The sequence below is a fragment of the Epinephelus lanceolatus genome, chromosome 7, assembly GCF_041903045.1.
Source record: "Epinephelus lanceolatus isolate andai-2023 chromosome 7, ASM4190304v1, whole genome shotgun sequence".
Classification (NCBI taxonomy): domain Eukaryota; kingdom Metazoa; phylum Chordata; class Actinopteri; order Perciformes; family Serranidae; genus Epinephelus; species Epinephelus lanceolatus.
In genome coordinates, this window is record NC_135740.1 from 14,837,252 (window position 1) to 14,860,822 (window position 23,571).

Sequence of the window (23,571 nt, forward strand, 5' to 3'; positions counted from 1 at the left end):
TAGACTATAACTATGCAATTAAAAGACATTTTGCAGCCTCTAGCAGCAGCTATGGACTGAGGAAAAAACAATTGAATTCACTGCCCAGTGCCAGCAGATACCAACAACTGATCTGGGCGTTTTACAAAGGTGAAACAGTTACTTGTAATGTTACTCAATGCATGAGCTGATGATGTGAATCCATCAGCACACCTTAAGTTTCATTATGACAGCTTTGACCATTTTATTATTTCTCTAGGATGACACATGCTTGGATCTTTAAGCGTTTAAAAAATGTGTATGTATTTCAACTGGCATATATTACAATCCTTATTTAGAGAAAAAACATGGCGGAGCATCATCTGGCAGTTCTAAACCCCTGCTCTGGCCTGACGGGGACTCAATGAACAAACCCGTTATTTTTAAATATCCCATTGAGAGAGACTCTCACTCCAGCCGGTTCTTTGTTGTTCTGAAAACGTCAGTGTGCCAACTCTGTTCTGTGGACAAATACAAGGTGCAGACGTTCCTCTGTATCACTGGGGAAGAGGACATACAGCAAAAGCTGGACAGAGCTGTGATAGACAACGACTGCGCTACATTTTAGAGTACTGTCTCTGGAGGAAATGCCAAACAGATTTAGAGTCTGGGTACATGTCTGTAGGGGTTACTTTTGGTTCTAAAGGTACAGGTAAAGGTAGTTTTTGGTAAAAACGGGGCTTAAGATGTGACTTTATACAATGTAATGTGTCCATGAGGATTGTGACACAAATATAACTTTATATAGTTATACCTTTGAATAGACGTAGGTGTCCTTGGTGATAGTGTTGATGTTCAGCTGACTGCGAGGTCTACTGCACAGCCTGATCCACTCCTTACATTGGACAACAATTGTTTTCAGTTTTGGGAATAGGATAATAACAATATGGTTAGGGTATTGAGTGTAACTTTTACAGGTCCCCCAGCCACATCCTTAACCATCTTCAAAATTTGGTTTTATTTTCTGCATAGATGAGTCTAGCACATAACATATCTAAGTATTGAAGGAAAGGGGACAGTTAACTGAGGTTCTGTTGTGTTCCAAGTTTGCTCAACTGTTATTTGAACACAGAGCGAAAAGGGACAGGATTTAGGATGGATCAATTCTGCAAATTTACAGACGGCAGCCATAACTTTTGGACGTGACCTAAATCAATTCTGGGAATATTAGAGCTTTAAAAGGGACCAATTGTGTAAAGTTTCAAGTAAGCCAGACTCATGACATCTAAGTTATAGCTATTTAAAAGTAGCCCATAATGTTGCTGTGTAATCAAATATCGCAGGCCTATGCTTGAAATTTATTGTGTTACTGAGAAGTTTGTTTAATATTGTGTTGATCACAATTATATCAGTGAGGCTAGACTAAATACTAGAAACACTCCTCATTATAACACGTTACAGTTCAACAGCACCACAAGCTACAGCCTCCGAAATGATCATGTAAGTTGAATCCGTACTTCTCTTAAACAGTTTCAACAAAAAATGAACATCATAATCTTGATGCAGGTTACAGGACTCTTGTATTAGACTGCACTCATTTTAGCCAAGGGTGCCTAATAATTTGGCACCTCATAGTATGTCATATAGGCTACATTTAAAAAAATATCTCGACCAATTTTAGAGAAATGGCATAAAAATTAGGGCTGTACTGAATAGTCTGAAGCTTTGAAGCTTCTTTTATAATGTTAACATTTCTGTTCTAAATCAACAATTTAATGCTGCTAAGCTTTTTATTATTTTTTTCATTCTGTTTAAACTCCATATTTCTGCACAGTTGCAGACTAAGATTAGGGTACACTAATATTACAACGTATTAGAATTAATATTTGTAGCATTAGATTCCAGTGATGGCTGCGTAGGATTGTTTCCGACTCAAGTGATCCAAACATTTTGCAAAACACAAGAGCGCTGTAAAGTCCAAAAGTCAAAATTAATTGAAAAAGACAGATGTATTCATTTCCAAATTTCACAACATGATTTTAATTAACAAATACTTCTTCTTTTATCCATATTTGTTGGCGTTTAGCCTTTTAAAAACAACATTTTCACTACGGTCAAATCACTGTTTGCTCTCCGGCTTGCCGCACACACAGAAAGGCACACACCTTTACCAAAACACAGTCTCATGGCAATCTAACAACACCATAAGTTACATTTATTCATTAAAGAAAGTTGATTTAATGAATAAATAAATAATAAAATAATAAAAAAGACTAACTCATTTAATTTCATTAATCACTTAATTCACATTAAGGATTTTGTTTGAGGATTTATTTTTTTGGGTGATGATGTCAAATAAGTTTTAATTTAAGAGAAAAAGACATTCGGTACAGCTACAATAAAAAACATATCATTCAGATGGTTTATGTTCCAGATTTGGTGAATATGGCATCTAATGACCCTTATACCAAAACTGACAGAAGAACAGACAGTCCTCAAAATATTATGTAAATGATATACAGTAAAATGGTTTATATGGTCATTGTACTTGGTCGTTGTAAATGATAACATGTGGGGGCTCCCTTGAGGTATAGAGGTCAAGACACTGACCATGGACTGCAATGTCTCCGGTTAGACCTTTGTTGGATCTCTGTCTGCCTTCTTTCCTGTCATTTCTCTACTGTCCCAGTCTAATAAAATAAATCAATAAAGACTGGTAGCATGTGGTGTCCGAGGCAGGTAGTATCAGGGTCCGCGTGTGGTGGTTTAGTTTAGTTAGTTTATGAAACCTAATATTTGTGCGTGGTGGTTTTTCCTCAGCAGATTTGGTTGCGTGTACAGCATGTGTGTGTGGTTTGCAGCAGTTGTTTCGGTAGCCCGGTGTGTGTACTCCTCAGGTGGGCTGGCAGCTGAAGAACCTGGTCAACGCTCTGAGAGAGGACCCATGCGGAGTCATCCTCACACTGAAGAAAAGGCCCCAGAACACCCTGAGCTCAACGCCGGCTCTGCTCAGGAACGTGCGCTGGAAACCACTGGGCCTGCAGGTAAATACCAGCGACACATGGTCGACTTAAAGGCTAAGTTTGATATTTTTCAACCTTGATCCTATCTTCTCATTTTCTTGTGTCTCAGTGACTAATTGAAACAATGATTTTTTAAAGTGGTGCGGTATTGAGCGGGAGTGCTGCAGCTGGCACATGCAAAACAGGCTGCACTGTAACCACTCAGGGCAATTAAGCACCATGGATGTACGTCTACTAAAGGTGCTTGTATTTGCCACTTAAAGGCTCAGATTGTTATTCTAAGTGTCTGGCAACATTATGGAAATGAACCCTACAGAGGTAGACCTTTTTATTAAAGAGTAAGATCCTTTTGCTTCAAACAGAAACAGCCCTAATATCACCAACCTCACCAGACTCCACTTAAAGACACAGTAATTTTAGCATATGTAAAGCCGGCATATTTTCATATCTAACTGGGTGATTCAAGGATAAATTTCAAACAAACCAGAGTTTGTTGTGATTGTTGAAACAGTGGAAAGACGAACCAGGATGGTTTTTGTGTAGTCTGGCGGGTTTGACGATGGTCATTTCAGGGCTTGTTCTAATGAAGCAAAAAGGATCTTACTCCTTAACAAAAGGTCTGTCTCTGTAGGGATCCTTTCCATAAGTTATCAGACACTTGATATAATAATGTGAGTCTGTCAGTGGCACTTGTAGGGGAGGTAAACTGACAGAACATGCGCCAAGTGGTTATATTGCAGCCTGTTTTGCATGTGCAGGCTGCAGCGCTCTTGCTCAATACTGGACCAATTTTAAAAGTTGTTGTTCCAATTAGTCATTTAGATACAAGAACACGGGAAAATAGGATCCAGGTTGAAGAATACTGAACTTACCCTTTAAGTGCAGTATTATAACAAGCTACATCATGACCTGAAAAGTGCTTAACGGACTCAATGACATGCTGCTCTAAAAACTCTGTGTTGAAATTTGAACTGAAATATGTCCCCTCTTCCAAACAGTCATGTATATCTGCACACTTCTTGTACTTACAGTTAGGGATTTGAGGCAGGATGATTTAGCACTGTGTGTACAGTAAGCATGTGTTGTACCTCTGGCTTTATCTTTGACTCACTCTCAGCTCTTGTTTTTACTGCCCACACTCTGCATTTTCCTACTGGCATTTTAAACAAATATTTTCAAAGGAAACTTGTTCGCTGTGTGACCTTGCATCAATCCTCCTGTTGAGCATTTCAACAAATCTCTCTTCTTTTTTTTTTTTTTTCTTTTTTTTTGCAGCCTGCCGTACTGCTGGCACAGTTCAAAGCCATTCACAAATGTGTCGGCAGCTAAACCTCCATCTGAAGAGAAGTTATGCATACCAAAAGGATTTTTTTTTTAGATGAAGATAAATTAAGATAGTGAAGGGGAAAAATAGCTAATTAAATCTTATATTTGCACTTTGTAGTTGTGTAAATGATTTAAATGGTATAATATGGGCTGAACCTTCTGCTTAGGAGCAAGTGCAGGGCAAAAAAAGGTCACCAAAAGGTCTGTCCACACTCCCACTCACATTCATATTCATATTTACTGAGACTATGGTCCTGATTTATTCAACCTTTGTCCCCAAGGACGACTCCTTTTTCGAAAGAGAGGTACATTTTTAATGTACAGTAGATCTAAAAGGTGGAATGCTTGTTTGAAGGCTTACAGCTTGGAGTGGGTGTACACATTTCACTTCAGGGCAAATACTTTGTCAGTCCGTCACTCAGTCAGAGCCTGGAAAAGTCACTCAAATTTTGGTGCACAGAAAGAGCAAGTTGTGCTGAGACGGACAGAGGGGTAAGACGAGGGCTGATCTGACGCTGCCTGAGTGCTCTGTGAAGTCTTGTTCTGCATGTCTGTGAGCATAACCCACAGCACATGTGAGCGTATGTTCTCATGAGAGTCTTACACGTTCAGTCAGTGTTTCGTGTTTTCCATAATTGCCCAGAAACCATTAACACCCTGTAATAACCACAGAGCCTGCTGCAACTTCATCACCATCTCTGTCTCTAACAGGGTTGCTGCCTTGTTAGATCATCGCTCTAAGTTGTTACCATGAGCTTATTGTTATATTTGCTGCGAACAACAGCAGAGGATTGTGGGAATTCTACCCTGATGGGCTGCTAAGACACAAACGTGCCGTGAGCGCCCAGATCAGAGCACTAGAGATATCTGTGGGAGAAGAGAAGAAAGGAGTGTTTTAGATTTGTTCTCTCTCAGAAACACTGGAGCTCTTAATTATTCATAAGCAACTACAGGCAGCTCCACTGGCTCTGAAACAAGAGCCGCTACTCAGCAAATACTGGAGATAATGCACTGAATCCAAAATATCCTGCTAAACAGCCTGTATGTGTGTACTGGGTGGGAGTGTGCACACATTTCTAAGCATGGCCGTATGCACACTTGTCCATCTGTCTGTGTGTCAAAGCAAGTGTGTTTCTTTGCATGTCTGCGCACGCATGCAGAGAGATGTTTTCTGTTATCAGTCGCGCTGCTCCTTTGAGAGGCGAAGGAACTGGGTCACTGCACTCTGTAAGCTCAGTTTTGGATACATACTGTACATACACTCACTCCAAAACAAACACAAGTACAAACACATGCACACTCATACCTCTAAGCCCGGTTTTAGTGGATGAATCGTACGGCTGTGAAGTTTAGCCCAAATGTGGCAAATGTTCAGTTGGATTATAACTGAATCCACAAAGGAAACAATTTATCTCTGCAAATTATCATGTGATTCCAGCCCCAAATCCCTCCATGGCAACCTTCTTTATTCTGCTAAATAATGGCACATTTCTCTCTCTCCCTCTCTTTGTGTGTGTGTATGTGTGTGTGTGTTTGCGTCTACGGCAGGATGGAGTAAAAGCAATTTAATGATCCACTGTAATTACAGTGATGCTGGCAATGATTTTGACAAATACGTTGAGGATTACTGTGTCTGCTGCTTCTGCAAAACATGCATGTACCGAGTCATTTCACGTGTGACTAAAGGCCACATCAGCGTCCACATCACAGGTCGCACGTGTATGTGTGTCACATATTGTCTGTGACCTCACTTTCATAAATATGTTATATGTTTAGATACATAAATAATTACTCTTTGGAAATGCATGCTATTTTAGGCAACACGTATCGGCTGGTTATGTATTATTGATGGGCCAGCTGAATGAATGAGGGGTTACAGCTTCTTTGGTCTGTTGGTCTACTTTTGTGACGCCTAATGCAATTTAAAATCTTTGCCATCCTTTTATTTTAAATCTTTATCATGATAAATTACCTCATACGAGTAAATGTAATGATAATTGTTAGAAAAAAACAATCTCACCTATGGGTCCATTTAGTTCTCCAGCAGATCAGACCCCACGATCTCCATCAGCAGATGGAGTTTGAGGCTCAACTTTTAAACTGACATGGATAAGAAGTCCTTAAAGAGCTCAGACATAAATAGAAATTTGAACATCTACAGTTACACCTCCATATGCTGATAAAGACTGAGTGATTTGATTGAAAAACTGGCGAACAGCTGTTTAATGGACCTTATGGTGACATTGTCTGTCTATGAATGGACTTTGAAGCTAAGCAATAGTGACTAGTACTAGCTTAAAAACATGGAGAATACGCATTCTAGCTTTCAAGTTGAGTGAAGGGTAATGGTAATATATGGATCAGATCAACATTGTGCTAAGAGACTAGATATCGTCTTAGATTCTGGATATCGTAATGTCCTAAGTGTTGTCTTTTCCTGGTTTTAAAGGCGGTATTACAGTAACGTGATGTCATTTCTGAACTGTTTTAGCTGTTCTATTACTTACCTTTACCCACTTAGTCATTATATCCATATTACAGATGATTATTGATCAAAAATCTCATTGTGTAAATATCTTGTGAAAGCACCAATAGTCAACCCTACAATAATGTTGTAATATAAATATTGAGGTATTTGATGAAAACCTTGTGAAATTTGATTTTCTCCATACTGCCCAGACCTATTGAGTAAATAGATACTACTACCGAGTCTACTTGAAACAGCTCTGGTTGCCTGGCAGCCTCACAATGACAACAAGACTCCAGTAGAAGGTTGCTCCAACTGGTCTCTACTTACCCAACTGTTACGTCAGTCTTTGTTAAGATCAGTCTTTAAAGCTGACCATAGGTTGCACCAACAAAACTTAAGGCTAGTCTTAACTATGCCTGAACTTAGTAATGCATGGTTAAGTGGATGCCCATACGACTACGGTTATTGCCCAGCAGTGTGCATTGCTAGAAAACATTGTTAAAAATCTCCGGCTGTCTTGCTAACGTGCAGCATTTACAATTTGCTGCAAAGTTATTATATAGGATTGTAGAAAAAAAAAGAAAATGTCAGCCAGCAGGAGAACATGTTGACTACCAAGCAGTAGAATAAGTCATCAACTTGGAGAGAGAAAAGGAGGCGATAAATTATTGTTCCCACTCGGGCAGCCTTTAGTCAGAAAATTAAGTTCAAGGAAAGACCTCCTGAGCCTGATGGAGAGAAAAATAAATACTCACCTTGACAGACAAACTCCTTCAGCCAATCAAAATAACAAACACTGGTGAACGTCTTCTTTATCACCAGTGGAGCCAGTTGATAAACCAAGCTTTTGCCTAATCCAGTCGGAAGAATGATGAAAACGTCTTTTCCATGCTATTGTTCTTGTTTAATTGTTGTTATTGACTCTATTTCTGCAATAACTTCACTTATTGCTATGTTTACTCTGCTAACATCAGAGTTAGCACCTGTTGTTTCGGGAGCTGCCATTACTGTTCATCTATGCGGCATCAACTATGGAGATGCCTGATTGACCCGGATTGGATTTTAATTTGTAGAAAGTGTTTAGGGCAGTGCCGAGTCCAGACTGATACCGAAAGCGAAACAGAATGTTGAGCTCATGTCTTCAGGATGGTCTTACCAGGCTACCTCCTGACTACAGTAGGCGTAAGATTTACGCCCAGTTCTAGCAAAAGGGACGCATACGAGTAAATGGTGCAACCAGTGTTAACTATTAGGTCAGATTTAGAACCACAAGACCAGGCATAAGCCCCGTTGGTGCAACTGGTCCCAGGAGTCACTGCTCCCAGCCAAGGAACAGTCCGGCACATAACCCCCATAAAACCTGTTTTTACACTACAGAGTTTTCGGATGGATTAAACAAATGAGATGTAACTTGTTCTTACGTGAGCTTTAGAGGTGACTCTGATAAACTCTGACAAAAGTTGGAGTGGTATCAATCTTGACAACTGACTCTAGGCAAGAAAAGTAAAATAAGTGTATTTCCCAACATGTCAAACTGTTCCTTTAATACAATTTTTTTCCCATGCAGGCTTATTTTTTTTACACACATGACTGGATTTATTGTTATGAACTTTTGGACCAGACTAAACATCTGTTTAGATATCAGTGGTTGTTGAAGCATTTTTCAATTTAATTGTATGGGATTCAGATGAGACTCACTGAATAAGCTGGGCTAATGTTAACGGCATATTATGTTATGTTTAATATATTAGCTTGTGTTAAGAGTATACTATGCAGGAATGGTCGGACACTGTTTGTTAACAGTGGGAGTGAAAGTGGAAGGGAAAGTGAATGCTAACCCCAGCTTTGTCCGCTTGGCGTTTCACCTCGCTATATTTGTATTTATTCTGCACTATGTCCGTGATTTTCAAAGCTTCCTCTTGGCTGCGTGCTGCTTACAGTCTGGCCCCTGGTTGCTACCTTTTTATAAAGTCCTGACGTCACCTGCATGCTGTGTCCTGATGCATCCGTGCATTTTTCAAGTGTAAATTTCCCACTTAGGACACATCCTAGTTACAATTCTTTTATAACCACATTTAAGGTATCTCTATCCAAAATGATTGTTTTGTTTGAACCTATAAAAATATAAGAAAGGGTAGGGATATAATTATATAATTTGTTTCACTAGCACATATTGATATCTTTGTCAGGCATCTTTAAAATCAGTTTATCATGCAGCACTATTGTAAACTTTTATTCGTACTGTTCTTGAACCTTTAAGTCCCTTAAATAGTCATAATATTATGTTAAGCGTAGAAGTGTGTGTGTGTGTGTGTGTGTGTGTGTGCATGTGAAGGTGTTTGTATCGGAAACATTGGTCTGGAGAGGATTTGAGCAGCAGATTTTTTGGTAGTGGTAGTAGTTTCAAGTGGACGCAGCAGGGGTCAGATGGTTTAAGTGCTGTTTTAACAGACTGGTATTTCGCCTGCTGTGGAGGTCCCATCTCTCTCTACTTCCACCCCCACTCCCCCCTCCCCCTTTATTCCATGCAGGCAGCAGTGGGCTGTAATCACTAAATTACTGTTTTCACTCTCAGCTCCAGTCACCACACTGCACAGCTCCCCCGCCTCGCTCCCTCTCTCCCTCTCTCCTGCACTTTTTCTCTCTGTCTCTCTCTCTTTGTCCTATTTCCTTTACTCTCTCCCCTCTTTCGCTTTCCCTCTCTTTTCTCCCCGTCTTCATTATTTATTGTGAAGCCGTCTTACTGTAAGCTGCCTTCATAAGAGGAAGACTGTGAGCAAGAGAAAGAGATGAAGATAGAGACAGGGCCTGGGGATGGAGGTAGTGAGGGTGCTGAGGAGGAGGGAGGATGGAAAGTTTGGAATATGAAATGAATTTGCCTAATGCACTGCTGATGAAATGATGAAACACTGGTCTTCCTTAATGAGAACGCTGCCTGCCTCGCCGTCGCTCGGGCTCTCTGTCTGTTTATCCATTCTGTCCACACTCCCGTCTCCTCTCTAAAACGGAGCGTTCTCCTCAGACGTACAGTAAAACACCCTGTTTTTACAAAATCTGGAAACCTCGTCCTTGGGGAGTAATTGTCGGCACGAGGTGCATATTTGTCACCCAGCTGTTTCGGCTGAGGACAAATATAATTCACTTGAAATTTGGACTGGGTTTCCGTCAGAAGCGAGGCACGCTGTTCTCACAGAGGACCTGATGACAAATGAATCTACATGTCCTTGAGTCAAGCTGAGGAGGAGGCCACGCTAGCTTTCCTCTGTCCTCTCCTCTTCTTGTAGCACGGGAGAGGAGAGGAGAGGAGAGGAGAGGAGAGGAGAGGGTTGTCATGGGAACAGACATGGAGAGGCCTGTGTGAGTGAAGAGGCTTGAGACAAAATGACAGAATAGTGAAGTGATTGAACGTGGGAGAGGCTGCACAGTCAGACAGATACAAAAAAAGACAACATACACAACATGGCAGCTGTGTGGAAATAACTCTCTTGTGTTTGTGATTCAGTGTTAAAACGAGTGCGGGCTGCAGTACAAGGAAGATAACACAAATAAAAGGCTCCCTTCTCCTCATAACACCGTAAACTGTGTGCTTGTTTGTTTTTCTGTGAGGCAGGGAAAGATCTGATGCTCACTTTCAGGAAGTTGTGCTCCCAGATCCCCTCACCGTCCTTCAATTATAACTCAATGAAAAGGTGCGAGTCACTCTCTCCTTCTTCCTGTCGTCTTTCTCCCCTCAGCCGGTCCCCACCAGCCCCACCAGCACCTCACCTACACCCGGTGGAACTTTGGGCATGTCCAAAATGGACGCCCCCAGCATGCAGGACGTCTATATCCTCTCACCTGTCTCTGGACTCTACAGCACCAGGTCAGCACACACAGATGTTTGATGATGGCAATTATATTTATTGTTATGATCCTGCTGATGATGACAGTGATGATGTGATGATGACAACTCTGCCCTCTCAAGGGAGGAGCTGGGTCTGATGTCATGTGACGACATCAGCCGCTACAGCGTGAGCTCCCAATCTGGCTCCAAAGGTTCAGAGGCAGTCAGCTACTACCTGGACCAGGACAGTGGTCAGTACTTCTCCCTGCTGGAGGGAGACGGACCCCCAGGGCCTGACTATGACAGGGGCCGCAATACGGGGGTTCGCCGGCGGGACAAGACCCCCACCCATGGTAAGATGAAGAGCGCCATTCCTCAGTATAAGTGGGGCAGTAAAGGCTCCGGCCCAGTTTGTGTTGTAGAACAGCATGCTCTCTGTCACCACTTCTCTCACCTCTTTCTCAGAGCTCCTCCTTATGTGTTCATCATTACTCACTTCATGGCTCTGCTTTTCTGTGTCTTTACCTCGCATACGCACAAAACACTGATCACATGCCAACGGTCAGTCCAAACACAGTGTGTCCAGCTCCCTGTCTGCCCCACCACTTGTGTCAACCTTTGTCCAAGACAGCTTCCTAGACATCCTGTACCTTCTTCGGAGACTCTCAAGGGGCCTATGATGTGCAAAGTGAGGATCATGTGACAGACGGAAGCACTAGAAGACTATTTTATGGCTACCTTGCTAGCTAGGGGCCATTTGTACTGTAAAGAATGTAATCAATGGACAGCACCGAACACATCTGGAGAGAGTTGAAAACGAAAACACAATATATATTTACTCAGATATGAAAACCACTATTAAGACACATTAGTCAATGATTTTGTATTAGCGAAGCAAGTATTCAGATGTTTTACTTTAATTTTGTGTATACAACATTCATAGCATTGTTGTAGCACACTCCCTCTGTGTGTGTAGTAATCTGAGCTTCTCTGTTAATTGTTGTGGTAGGCAGTCTGGCAGCGCACACATGTTAGTGCATGTGAGCCCCTGTGTGTGTATCCCACTGGCTAGCTCATCGCTGCCGCTCCGCACTGTGCTCATGCAGCAGTTACTGCTGATAGCAGGACAGCACTGTCATGGAAGCATCGCATCCACCCTCTGGTTTCCCACCAAGTTAATAATGTTAGCGCTGACAGCACTGTTGACATTGTAAGCACACTTAATTGAGTTAGCACTGTTAGCTGCTAACAGATGTTGAAAACTGTGTACAGACTATCCTGGCTCAGAGGTTAAGTAAAAGTATGAATATCACACTGTGAAAACACTCCACTACAAGTACAAGTCCTGCATACAAAACCTTAAGTAAAAGTACAAAAGTATTAGTATTAAAATATACTTAAAGTACCAAAAGTAAAAGTACTCATTACGTAGAGTGGCCCATTTCAGAATAATTTATATTATAATTTTGGATTATAATTATTGATGCATTATCACTTTAATGTTACAGCTGGTAAAGGTAAAACTCATTTTAGCTACTTTGTGTACTGCTGTGTAGCGTTATCTATAATATATATCATAATTTGTTTATTTTTATATTAATAATCTAAATCTTCAAAGTAACTAAAGCTTATAATTTACAAATATACATTTGGTGAACTAAAAAGTACCTCAAAATTGTACTTAAGTATTTTATTCTACTTGACTAAATGTACTTTTCACCACTGATAAACAATTGATCTGTGACAATGTGTTATGCAAAATAATTATCCCCCAACCCGGCTCTGTGCAGGGGTACTCTATACGTAGTTTTTTAGCCTGTTTGTTACCATTGTTTTGGCTCTCCAATCACGCTGTCCTCACACAATTTTCAGCCGACAGCTGCTTTCAACAAAAATGTTTGAATAAGCCAACTGTACGCTACCTCCCCAGCAACAAATGGCAGAAAGACAAAGTTACAACTAGCTGGTAAACATGATGGAGCATTTAGCTGCTAAAGACCCAGATATTGCCCATAGGAGTTGGTGGAGACCAAAAGAGAGCCAAAAAATGAGTGAACACTTTACACTGACACAAACGACTGAAAAACAGGGTTAAAATGGCTCCTATTTAGACATGGTTAAGGTAAACGTGTCAATCATTATGCACAGTTGAAAACTGGCTTCTTTGTACCATGAAATTCTTCCCTTGCCTTCCACTCTGAATGCTGTTTTAGAAAATTATAAGAAATTAAAGAAAAAAAGAAAAGAAAGTTTTCAAAGAACACTATGTACAATATACAATTATGGCCATCGCCATCTTGGATTTTTGACCTGCACATTTTGCATACTGCACTACGTCTTTTGTTGACCATGATGGAAGGTATAGTTTATTTTCAGTTTGAATCTCTGACTTTCAATGGGACGGCCCTAGGTGGGAGTTAGGATCAGGACACATTGTCATTCTATTCAAGTGTCCCAATAACTATGTAAAATATACAATTTTAGCCATGGCCATCTTGGATTTTTGGAGCCTGAAGTGACCATATTTGGACAAGAGGGTGGAGCTAACCCTAACATTAGCGGCTCGCTTGGTTAGCATGGTGCATTACAGTCTATGGTTAACTGTGATTATGCTAATGCTAATTTTCTAGGAAAAAACTAGGAAAAAAAAACATTAAAACAAAGTGTACTTACCAGAAAAAAATTACATTTGACTCCTTTGAACCACATTTTTTAGGCAACTAACATGTTACAGTTAACTTTCATGAACTGAAAACACACTGAAATGGTGACAGCTACAGCTACGCCTTAACTCTGTGAATCTGGGGTCACACCATGGTTATGTCACCTAACCAACATTGTCGCTGTGGTAGCAGCCTGTCAACAGATGGCACCCACCCTGCCCTTAATTATGCATAACAGTAAACCTTAATAACATTTAAACAGGTGAGTTATAGGAAAATTCACCCCTGTGCAGTTGTCATGAACAGTGAAATTAGCTATAGAGGCCAAAACTGTTTTTGTATAATGTTGTAAACATGTTAACTTCTGCTGTAAAGTTGGGGTTTTAACATGGGGTTCTATGGCGATTGATTCTCTTTTGGAGCCAGCCTCAAGTGGACATTAGAGGAACTGCAGTTTTTGGCACTTCACCTTAGCTTCACTATTCAGCCGCAGAGGTGTCCATTTTATCAAAACACCATGTACAATATACAAATAGACACTATCAAGCCATAACAGTAACAAGCCATAAGATATTAGTTCACCAGTGGTTTTCAGCCAATAGTAAACATGCTAGCAGATTAGCTCCCTAGCACCGCTGCTAGTTCAGCTGCCCCGGATGTTGTGGATGAATATAACTTGTAAATAAGACCTCTTGTGTGACCTCTTGCCTTACATGTCACAGCAGTCCCTCGACTCGAGAGTCTCTCGTTTCTTCCCCCACACCTGCACACACTTTGTCTTACCTGTCCACCCCTCCAGCTGTCTCCCACGCTGTCTCTCAGTCACCCGCGACACCCCCACTCCCTCCCCCCGTAAACGACTCTCTGATTGCTGATTGGTCCTTCCAGGTGACCTCAGGCCTGTTTCCATGCCTCCCGAATATAACTGGATGGCCGAGGCCAAGGAACCCAGCATGGGCAAAAGAGGGAGCCGAGGTACACACACAAACACACACACGCAAAAACACAGCCCCTCACACACTTAACACAAACGGGTCGGACTGGTGCCGTGCTTTGCTCCATAACACATTTCAGCTCATCCTCTGGCTCTCCATGGTGGTGTGGTTGTGTGAGGATACATATCTGTCAGGTATGTATCTGACAGAGTGACAAGTAAACATAAATGCAAGGAAACTGCATTTATACAGCTGCTCTGGAAATGAGGGTATTTCAGCGTGACCAATTCTAACCAGCTTTACCGTTTTGCGGTGAGACTCGATCTGTATTCGGCCGAGGATCCTCCACTCTACCATCAGAAAGTCCATGAATAACATTAAAGCACAATACTACTGTCTGGGCTCTGCTTTTCTCCTTCTCCTTCTCTCAGTCACTTTTTAGTTTTTTCACATTTAAGTGTATGGATAATAAACAAATAAAGTGAGAAGCCATTTCTATCTGGAGCTAAAGCAGAATAAAACTTTCTGTGACTGACAAGATTTAGCAGTAGTGCCCTCCATATCAGCATAATCATTGCAAAAAGATTAGCTGTATGTCCCCGGCTGTGGATCCATATCAGATAGTACAGCTCTGAGGTACTTTTATCCCTTTCTGTTTGGTTTTTATCTGTAAGGGTCTATTCACCCTCATCTGTTTCTACTCTGAGGTTCTCCCTCGACTCTACGACGCTATCTCCCCCTCCCTCCTCTGCGGTTTTCCTCCCTCTGTCATCCGTTCCGTCGAGCCTGTCCATCCTCTAACCTCTCCATCCGTCTACTGCCCTCATCCCTACAGATTCAGACAACTCCCTGCTGCGTTACCTTAGCGACGACAAGATCCTGGTGATTGAGGAGGAGCCCGAAGGTCCGGGCAGAGAGAGCCGGCGGGATTCCACCAGACGCTCTCGGCGCAAGAGCCGCAATCCCAGCAGCCCTAGCTTTCCCATCAGCCCCTCCATGCTGTCCTCCACCCTGCGCCTAGACCAGCCACCCGATGCTTTGCCTGTACGTACACAGTGTTTGAACCTTTTCAGAGTTTGTATAAGTGAAAGGTCTTGCAGTGCTGCTTGTCATTAATCATTTATCAAGTCATCATTATGTTAAATTTAGTTTATGTTCAGTTTAAAAACATGACACATTATCTAGTTTTAATCTTTGCTGCTGGTGGTGATGTGTTGTATGTTCTATTTTACGTACACATTTTGGGTAGAGAATTATTGTACAATGTTATTACGATTATATGATATATTTATCAGTCTAGATTGTTTTGGTGTAAGTTGCCAAGTGTGTAATATCAGCTGTAGAGATATCTGCCTTCTCTCGAACTGGTCTTAGTCTTTGTAGGGGATGTGTTAAAAATAAGCAAAATACAGAATTACGGCAGCCTTATCCTTTAAAGGCAACTGAAAAGTCTGCACACAGCGACATGTATAGACGATGCTATTTTATATGCTTGCATATTTCACCAGACAACACACTCAAAGTTCGAGAAGTGCTGAATTGATTTGTCAGTGAGATGGGTCTAATGCAATAAACAACAACAGAATCTTTAAAAAATGAAAAAGAATTTCACAATAGAAGTTAAAGGAAATATACAATGCATTCAAAGCATTCCTGGTGTAGACCTCATAAAAAACAGTGGGGAAATAAGTATTCAGATCCCAAAAGCAAAAAATCTGCATTCATGTTCTGTGTGTTCTGCATGCGGCAGATGCATTATCATATATTACATTATAATTACAGAGGTGTGACCAAGTCATTGTTGCACAAGCCACAAATAAAGCCCTGTTTCCACCAAGCAGTCCGGTTCAGTTCAGTTGGGTACGCTTTTCTTCCGTTTCCACTATAAAAAGTTGTGGATGGTACCAATGGAACTGTTCCGTATCGTCGCCATTTTTGGTTACCCCTCTGTTGGGGGGGTACAGCACAAAGATCTTTTTCTAAAAGGTGGAGCTGTGAACACTGCAGTCTGTTGATTGGTCAGTAGCAGAAGGTCACTCTGCTCAGGGCTGAGTTGTGGCTGGTTTTGAGGCTCATGTAATTGTTCCTACTGTGGAGAGTTTTATAAGTAGACCGGAACTATAAAATTAAAGGATGTTTTGCTGCCTCTTGCAGCAGCTGTAGACTAAGAAAAAAAAATAATTTGAGTAATTCGAGTGTTTTTCAACTTTTAAGGTGGAAAGTTAACTTGTAACATTAGTTAATGCATGAGTTGACAACGTGGATCCCTCAGCACACCTTAAAGTTCACTGTGGCACGTGCCTTAGAAGGACTAAATGCACAAACCTGCTATTTTTAAAAATCTCACTGCAGCCCTTTTGTTCTGAAAATGTTGGCATGCAACCGTGTTCTGTGGACTGTGCAGACTTCCCTTTGTGTCACCAGTGAAGAGGAAATACAGTGCGTGGTGGATGGAGCTGTGAGTGACACCTACCCCATCCACATTTAAGAGTAATGTTTGCAGTGGAAACGCTAGGGTCTTGGAACCATGTCTGAAGGGTTACTTTTGGTTCTAAAGGTAGCTTTACATTAGCTAACATTAGCTAACGTTGCTTACATTAGCTAAACAGTAGCTTGTTAACTGTGTTGAGATCAGCCTTGATTTTTTTTCTGTGGTTTTAAATGTAAAACTGAGTTGGAAACTGGGCGCAGTCTGTAATTTTTGACCCGCATGTTTTTGTTTTTTTATTATTTTGCATATGAATTACATTTTTGTGCTCAGGGAAAGGTATCAAGTATTTCAGTTTGTATCTCTGACTTTCAAAGAGCAGCATTTAGACATGAAAGTCCACAAAGCGGCAGTATTTGACGAGTTGGGAAGAGAACGCAGTGCCATTCTATTCAAGTGTCCCAGTAACTCAGTCTGTCAGTGAGCCAGCATGCACAATACGAGGAGCCTAAAACTGAAGCAGCTAAATGGAATTCAGCCATTGTTAATTTTATTAGTAACACCTGTATTTGTCCCCCTGTGACATGTTAAACTGTGTGCTTTACAAAAGCCCTGTTAGTAGCACTAAAATCACCTTCAAGGCTTTAAGCCTGACTCACTCACACACCTTCCTTTTATCTTACAGTGTGTGTCTGTGTCCTCTCCAAGGGAGACTGTGTGTGGTTGCAGGATAGGTCGTGGTGTTCACAGATTAAAACACATTGTTCTTTGTGCGTTCGTGTGTGTGTGTGTGTGTGTGTGTGTGTGTGTGTGTGTGTGTGTGTCAGGTAGAGGAGACAAAGGAGAGTGAGGATGATCAGTGTCATTGCATGGCTGCCAGCTTCGCGGATTATAAGAATGACAGTCACGCTCTCAGACACGCCCCTCTGTAACTTTTCTCTCGTTCACACAGCAGTACACACACACACACATGAATACACACACACACACACACATATATACATACACAAACAAACACACACTAGCACACAGAAGTGCATTTGTATGCAGGGTAGCCATCTCACGACTCATCCTAACTCATCCTAATATCCCCATCTCCTCAGACACGCCTGAGTCTAAATAGGAGTTTATTCTGGACAAACACACACACACACACACTCTTGCACGCGCTCACGCACACAAACACGTATCCCTGTGAGTAGGTGCATGACTCAGCATCAGCCAGACCAATTACAAGCGCTACTGACAGACTGTGCTTAAAACACGATGCGCACAAACACACACACACACACACACACACACACACACACACACATATACACAGGGTGCTAACAGCTTAGCTAACACCAGCCCTCTCTAACCCTCTCAGCTGTGTGCTTCTCATGGTGGTGACTCATATCTATTCGGTGGCACATGAAGTATACTGTCCTGCACTAACAAGCATATGCTAACCTTAATGACCTGCCTGTTTCCTCTCCCTCTCTCTGTCTGTATGATTCTTTGTTATAAACGTACAACACCAACATTTCAGCAAAAAACACGTTATTTGAACTCACGGATGTTCAGCTTGTAGAGTTTCATGTCTTTGTCTAGCAGCAGTACAAAGTTGCACAACAAAGCTATCCTGAATTCATCCACAGCAGCACAACTACATTCAATCAATTGTGTTGCATAATGGCAAATTAATGGATAATGAAATGAAACTGTGCCTAATGGCTATGGTTCAGGGTACCTGTGACCCTCTCCTGGGTGCCCAGGTCCCTGAGTTTTTGCCCGGTAGGACCATTCATTTAAAAGTGTCTCCACACTTGGGGCAGAGATTAGTACAAATTCTTTTTTTAATAAAAGTCAAAATTCAGTAAAAACATTTCACTGGGAGGATTATAGGATTATATATGGTGGTTAATGTCTTGATTAAATTATAGTCACCAGGAATAAAATGTGTAATCAGTCCAAAAAATAATCTGTTGATGATGAAACTGATCAAATGTAAGCAGCTGAGTCCTCAGGACGGGCTGACAGCTTTTAATAGTAGTGGCACTACTACCTGTGCTGTACTTTACGTTCTCTGTTTCAACAGATTTCATTTTCACTTAAATATGTGTTAGTATTTTTAAATAGATTAAATAACATTCATTCAGTCATCATTCCATTTTCCGTAGACTCTTATCCTGTTAGGGGTCGCGGGGGGGGGGGCTGGAGCCTATCCCAGCTGACATTGGGCGAGAGGCGGGGTACAGCCCAGACAGGTTGCCAGACTATCACAGGGTTGACACATAGAGACAGACAACCATTCACACTCACATTCACATTCACACCTACGGCCAATTCAGATTCACCAATTAACCTGCATGTTTTTGGACTGTGGGAGGAAGCCAGAGTACCCGGAGAAAACCCACGCTGACACAGAGAGAAGGGCTCCCCTACTCCGGGTTCGAACCAGGGACCCTCTTCTTGTGAGGCGACAATACTAACCACTGCATCACCTTGCCACTCCATGCTGTGTTGTTTGAATGACAATTCAACAAAAAAACACCAAACACAAATTCACAGTTAGTTTGATAATGACACTGGTTCCTACTTGTGGCGACCTGTAGCACACCATGCAGTGTGCACCCCATATAGGCTCAGTCCCTTGCAGCTAATGGATTCATTTACACAGTATATTACTGTGAAGAGGATATCCAGGTCTCTATTCATTGGGCCAAAATATTACATGGGTGTGAAATGTTTTAAATGAAAAAAATATGTGAAAGTAGACTGTTGAATTTTGCAGTTGTATCAGAAACACTGCCCATCTCTTATAGTGTATGTTATGTAGGTTTTCAATACATATGGGGAATAGAAATGCAAACCACAGACAATGATGTGATAATTAAGGTGCACAGAAGAAATGTGTGTGTCTGTGTGTATGTGCTGCCATGTTGGCAGACCTATAGAGGTTTTTTAGAAGCAGTTAAATGATGTCTTTTTCTTTTCTCCTGTCTCAGCGAGGTGCGGACACACTGCGAGCAGACACAACAGACAGGTGAGTCTGTGTTTGTGGTCATTTGTGGTTCGACCACATGCTTGTGATTGATGGAAGGAGTTGTAAGTGTCGGTTGTGGTTACATTCAATCCTGTCTGTCCCCCTGCAGGTACTCTGGCTCAGGAAGCTCAGGAGCGGCCTCTATGAGGAAGGTAGGAGAGCAGACAGCGCTACGGGGCTGACCGTGCATCTCTTAGATGTTTTATAAATCTATACTTCTGATGGTTTGTTGAAATGAATTTTTAAATAATGCTGTCTTGTGCCAGTACATTTTGATTCTGACTTAAACTGCGTTTTAATGACGCAGCAGAGGATTCGACAGTGAGAACACATCCGTTGTTACGTCGAGCTTGAGTGTGTCCAAATAATAGCTAAACATGCAGCCAGACAAGAATAGGAGAGATACCTGAGATGAAACTCATTCAAGACTGTAATAATTAAATAAAAGATAACGGTCGGATGAGGTAAATTGGTTTCCATATTTAGGTTACTGTGACACAGGAAGCTGTCTTAGTCATTAGCCCTCGCCTCTCCTCCAAAGCACTATGAGTTGTAGCATACAATGAGTCAGCTCGACTATAAAACGATATTTATTCGGCTTTGTTACCTAAATTAATAATCAGAAGGTGTATTCAGTTATGTTAATGTTGGTACCTATAGCCACTTAGCCTACTCATGTTAGCTTCTTTATGCAGTAGATAGTGCAGTTCAGGTGTGTTTGCGGAACATAAAATTTGATTTTAAAGTGAGTTTGTTACTTTGAAAGACCAAATAAAACAAGTTCTTAGGAATGAAAGGTTTGATTCACAAACAATAAAAAGCACCCTTGCACTTGGCTTATATCTGCCCCATTGAAAAGTCAGATTCGTTAAAGATACTGCGCTAATTACTACAGTGCAAACATGCCAATCAAGTTTTGCAGATGAGTGCAATTTGCCCTTTTTTGCATCTGATTGCAATTATCTCTGTGGCAAAGTATAAATGTTGCCTTTGTGTCAAGAACACAGTAGGCAGAACAATGGCAGAGAGAAAAAGAAAACTTTCCAGTGACAATGAGCTACAGGTCCCGACCAACAAGGTGTAGAGGCATTTTTCAAAACCTCAAGCAAGGAACTGAAACGTGGCACAGAGAAAGTGTATTTGCGATTTACCATCCCAGTCTGTCAGCGCACTTAAATTATCACCAACTAGGGGAGCCAACCGTCCCGTAAAATAAGGAATCATCCTGTAATTGGAAACTAAAAGACATGTTTCGTGTTGAAGTGATACAGGACGAGCTTTGTTCCTTATTTCTGAGAATCAGCTCAGTGCATGGGAGAGAAATATTATAGGTTAAACTATCAAGACAGAGCGACATATATGAAAAAGGAAACACTGCTGATCTGTCATCCCTTAGCCTTCCACTTATCAGACAGAGAATGCGTCATGAGTCACGACCAGTGAGAGGCCACTGTCAAACTATTGTAGCAACACTACATGTGACAGCGTTGCTACAATGCTACAGTTACCAATGGCTCATATGTGTGAGTGAGAATGTGTACAAGGCCAACTCTTTTGTATCCCCCCGTTCCTTATTTCCACCTCAGTATGTTGACAACCCTACCACCAACTCTGTGAAGATACTAATTTCACTATAACTGTGTGTGGCTATTAGCTTTGATCTTTGTGAATTGGACTGCTTTTGCAATGAGGCTCATTTGCATTTAGCGCCAAATGTAGGCTATGCATATTACCTAATTTGAATACGTACAAACAGCACAGGAGCACTAAGGCGCAATTATCTTGGCAGTGCAGTTAGGTGCACATTTCACCCTCTCCAGGGACTTGAAAATTACAGTTTCTTTGTGTCTTACTTGTGCAGTTTTAGCTGCTGCAAAAGCCGCGCAAGCCTGGTATGACCAGTAACTTACGGTTGCTAATGCTAGCTAATGTTAGCTTACTTCAGATAGTTGTAGCTGATTAAGAAGAAGAAGAGGCATTATTGAGATACTGACGTCATGACTCTTTCGTTATACTACATTTTAGTATTGATCATTAGCACAGAATTGTTACTTATGGCCATAGTAGCAAAAGCCATGCTGCTAACATGGTTAAAAACAGCCATAAAAAATAGCCCACAGTGGGTTGATTTCATTGATGCCTTTCAAGACAGTATCAAGGAAAATCTCAAAACTAAGCACTAAAAATCTGAGTCAACTTCAGCGTCTCAGTACTGAAATCTTTTTGATGCATCTCAGTGTTTTCAGGTGACTAAAAGTAGAAGCTAAAGTGATGCAGTTCGGTGTGGTTTTAGTCTCTGTGGCAGGCAGCTTTCATTTCTCCATCACAGGTTGTAGGTCACATCCTGGCTGTAGCAATTTTAGTATTGTGATCCCTCTGTGCCTGTAATCCTCTCTGCAGTGTGCCGGATAAAATAAAAATAAGCTAAACATGAAGAGTGAACTTGCTGCAACCTCTCTACGTGCATCAACACCAACCCAGATAGCTTTTTTTTTTTTTTTTTGAACTAACTTGTTTTTTCTCTCTCCCCTCTAGTCTTTCCATTACACCTCTCTAAGAACGAAAACCAAAAAGAGAAGTAAAGGTAGATACACTGGTGCATTTTCTCTTCCTTATGCACGATCTTAACAGTTTTACCACGGTATATGTTTGTTAGTGTTGGTGGCTCCAGAAAGAGTGAATCTTTTACCCCTAAAAATGTGGCTCAATCTAAAAGTCTGAACTCCAAACTCAGCCTGACAGACTCTAGGTGCTGTGACTGACATGTGCACTGTGGTGTGTGACTGTGAGAGGGTGACAGGGCTTGAAATATCAAAAGCAGAGTTGAGACAGGCTTGCTGATATAACACATTGCTTATGTGCATGAAAAGTCCAGATGCACAGTATTAGATGAAAAGAAATGCACACACAGGTGCAATAACACTCGCAAAATAGAAAATTAACATTTACAGACACCTGACACACCTGATTGATTGTTACTGACGTAATACTCTGAAAACCCAGTGCAGATGTGTAAAAAATGTCAGTGTGAAGGGATTCATAAGTTCACACTGCGTGCTGATTTTACATGAAAAAAGTGCGACTGTAAGCTACTGCAGACTTACAGAGTCCAGACATTTGGATTCAGCCTGTTAGTGCCAGACTGGAACCACTAAATACATGGCTACACTTCTACTTTACTTATGAAAATGACTTTCAGTATTAACATCCTTTCCTCTCTCTGCAGGTTCCCTCACTAGTGCTAGTCGAAGGAGAATTTCCTGTAAGGACCTGGGCCACGGTGACTGTGAAGGCTGGCTGTGGAAGAAGAAAGATGCTAAAGGCTACTTCACACAGAAATGGAGGAAGTACTGGTTTATCCTCAAAGAGTCCTGCCTCTACTGGTACACTAACCAAAACGTAAGGAGTCATATTTAACTGCCATTATGTCCTGAATCTCAGTGTCTGAGTCAAACTCCTCTAGTTTTCATCATTTCAGCAACATTTTTTCTCCTCTGTGCATCTTCATTCAGTTTGTTGAAGCAGTTTTATTAAAACTAATGTACAAGGGTGAGATACCACAGCCTCGTCAAAAGAATAAGGGAATTAACGGGACACTCCACCAATTTCACACATAATTGTCAGTCTCCTCATCGTGGAGAGTTGCTCAGTGTGTAGAAACAGTTCTGTGATGTCTTCTCTAGCTCTGGAGGGAGCTTTTTAAGGTCTGAGAAACTCACCATGATGATGTCATCGGGGTTCTCTTGAGTAAGGTTTTAGACTATAAATATTTGACAGCAAATCTGCACTTCAAAGTGGGGACACTGTATGTGCCAGTGTATTTAACATCTCTAGCAAAAGATGCCATTGAGTTGCATTGGGGGAATTGTAGGATCCTGTGTTTTTGGAGCTTGACTCATACTAGGGACTAAATATCT

The 23,571-nt window shown here is 41.4% G+C and overlaps 1 protein-coding gene across 5 annotated transcripts in view; it reads left to right on the forward strand.

Annotated features, from left to right (window-relative positions):
• LOC117261121 (connector enhancer of kinase suppressor of ras 2) overlaps nt 1-23,571 on the forward strand; it is an 80,948-nt gene that overhangs the window by 44,208 nt on the left and 13,169 nt on the right. For 3 of the 5 annotated variants that reach the window (XM_033633363.2, XM_078169217.1, XM_078169216.1), the window contains exons 9-17: nt 2,856-3,002; nt 10,512-10,639; nt 10,742-10,953; nt 14,152-14,238; nt 15,034-15,242; nt 19,617-19,654; nt 19,764-19,806; nt 22,190-22,238; nt 22,881-23,053. In XM_033633363.2, the coding sequence (XP_033489254.1) occupies nt 2,856-3,002; nt 10,512-10,639; nt 10,742-10,953; nt 14,152-14,238; nt 15,034-15,242; nt 19,617-19,654; nt 19,764-19,806; nt 22,190-22,238; nt 22,881-23,053 (1,086 nt within the window). The remainder of the gene's footprint in view (nt 1-2,855; nt 3,003-10,511; nt 10,640-10,741; nt 10,954-14,151; nt 14,239-15,033; nt 15,243-19,616; nt 19,655-19,763; nt 19,807-22,189; nt 22,239-22,880; nt 23,054-23,571) is intronic. The other 2 variants (XM_078169219.1, XM_078169218.1) reach the window with 2 other exon arrangements.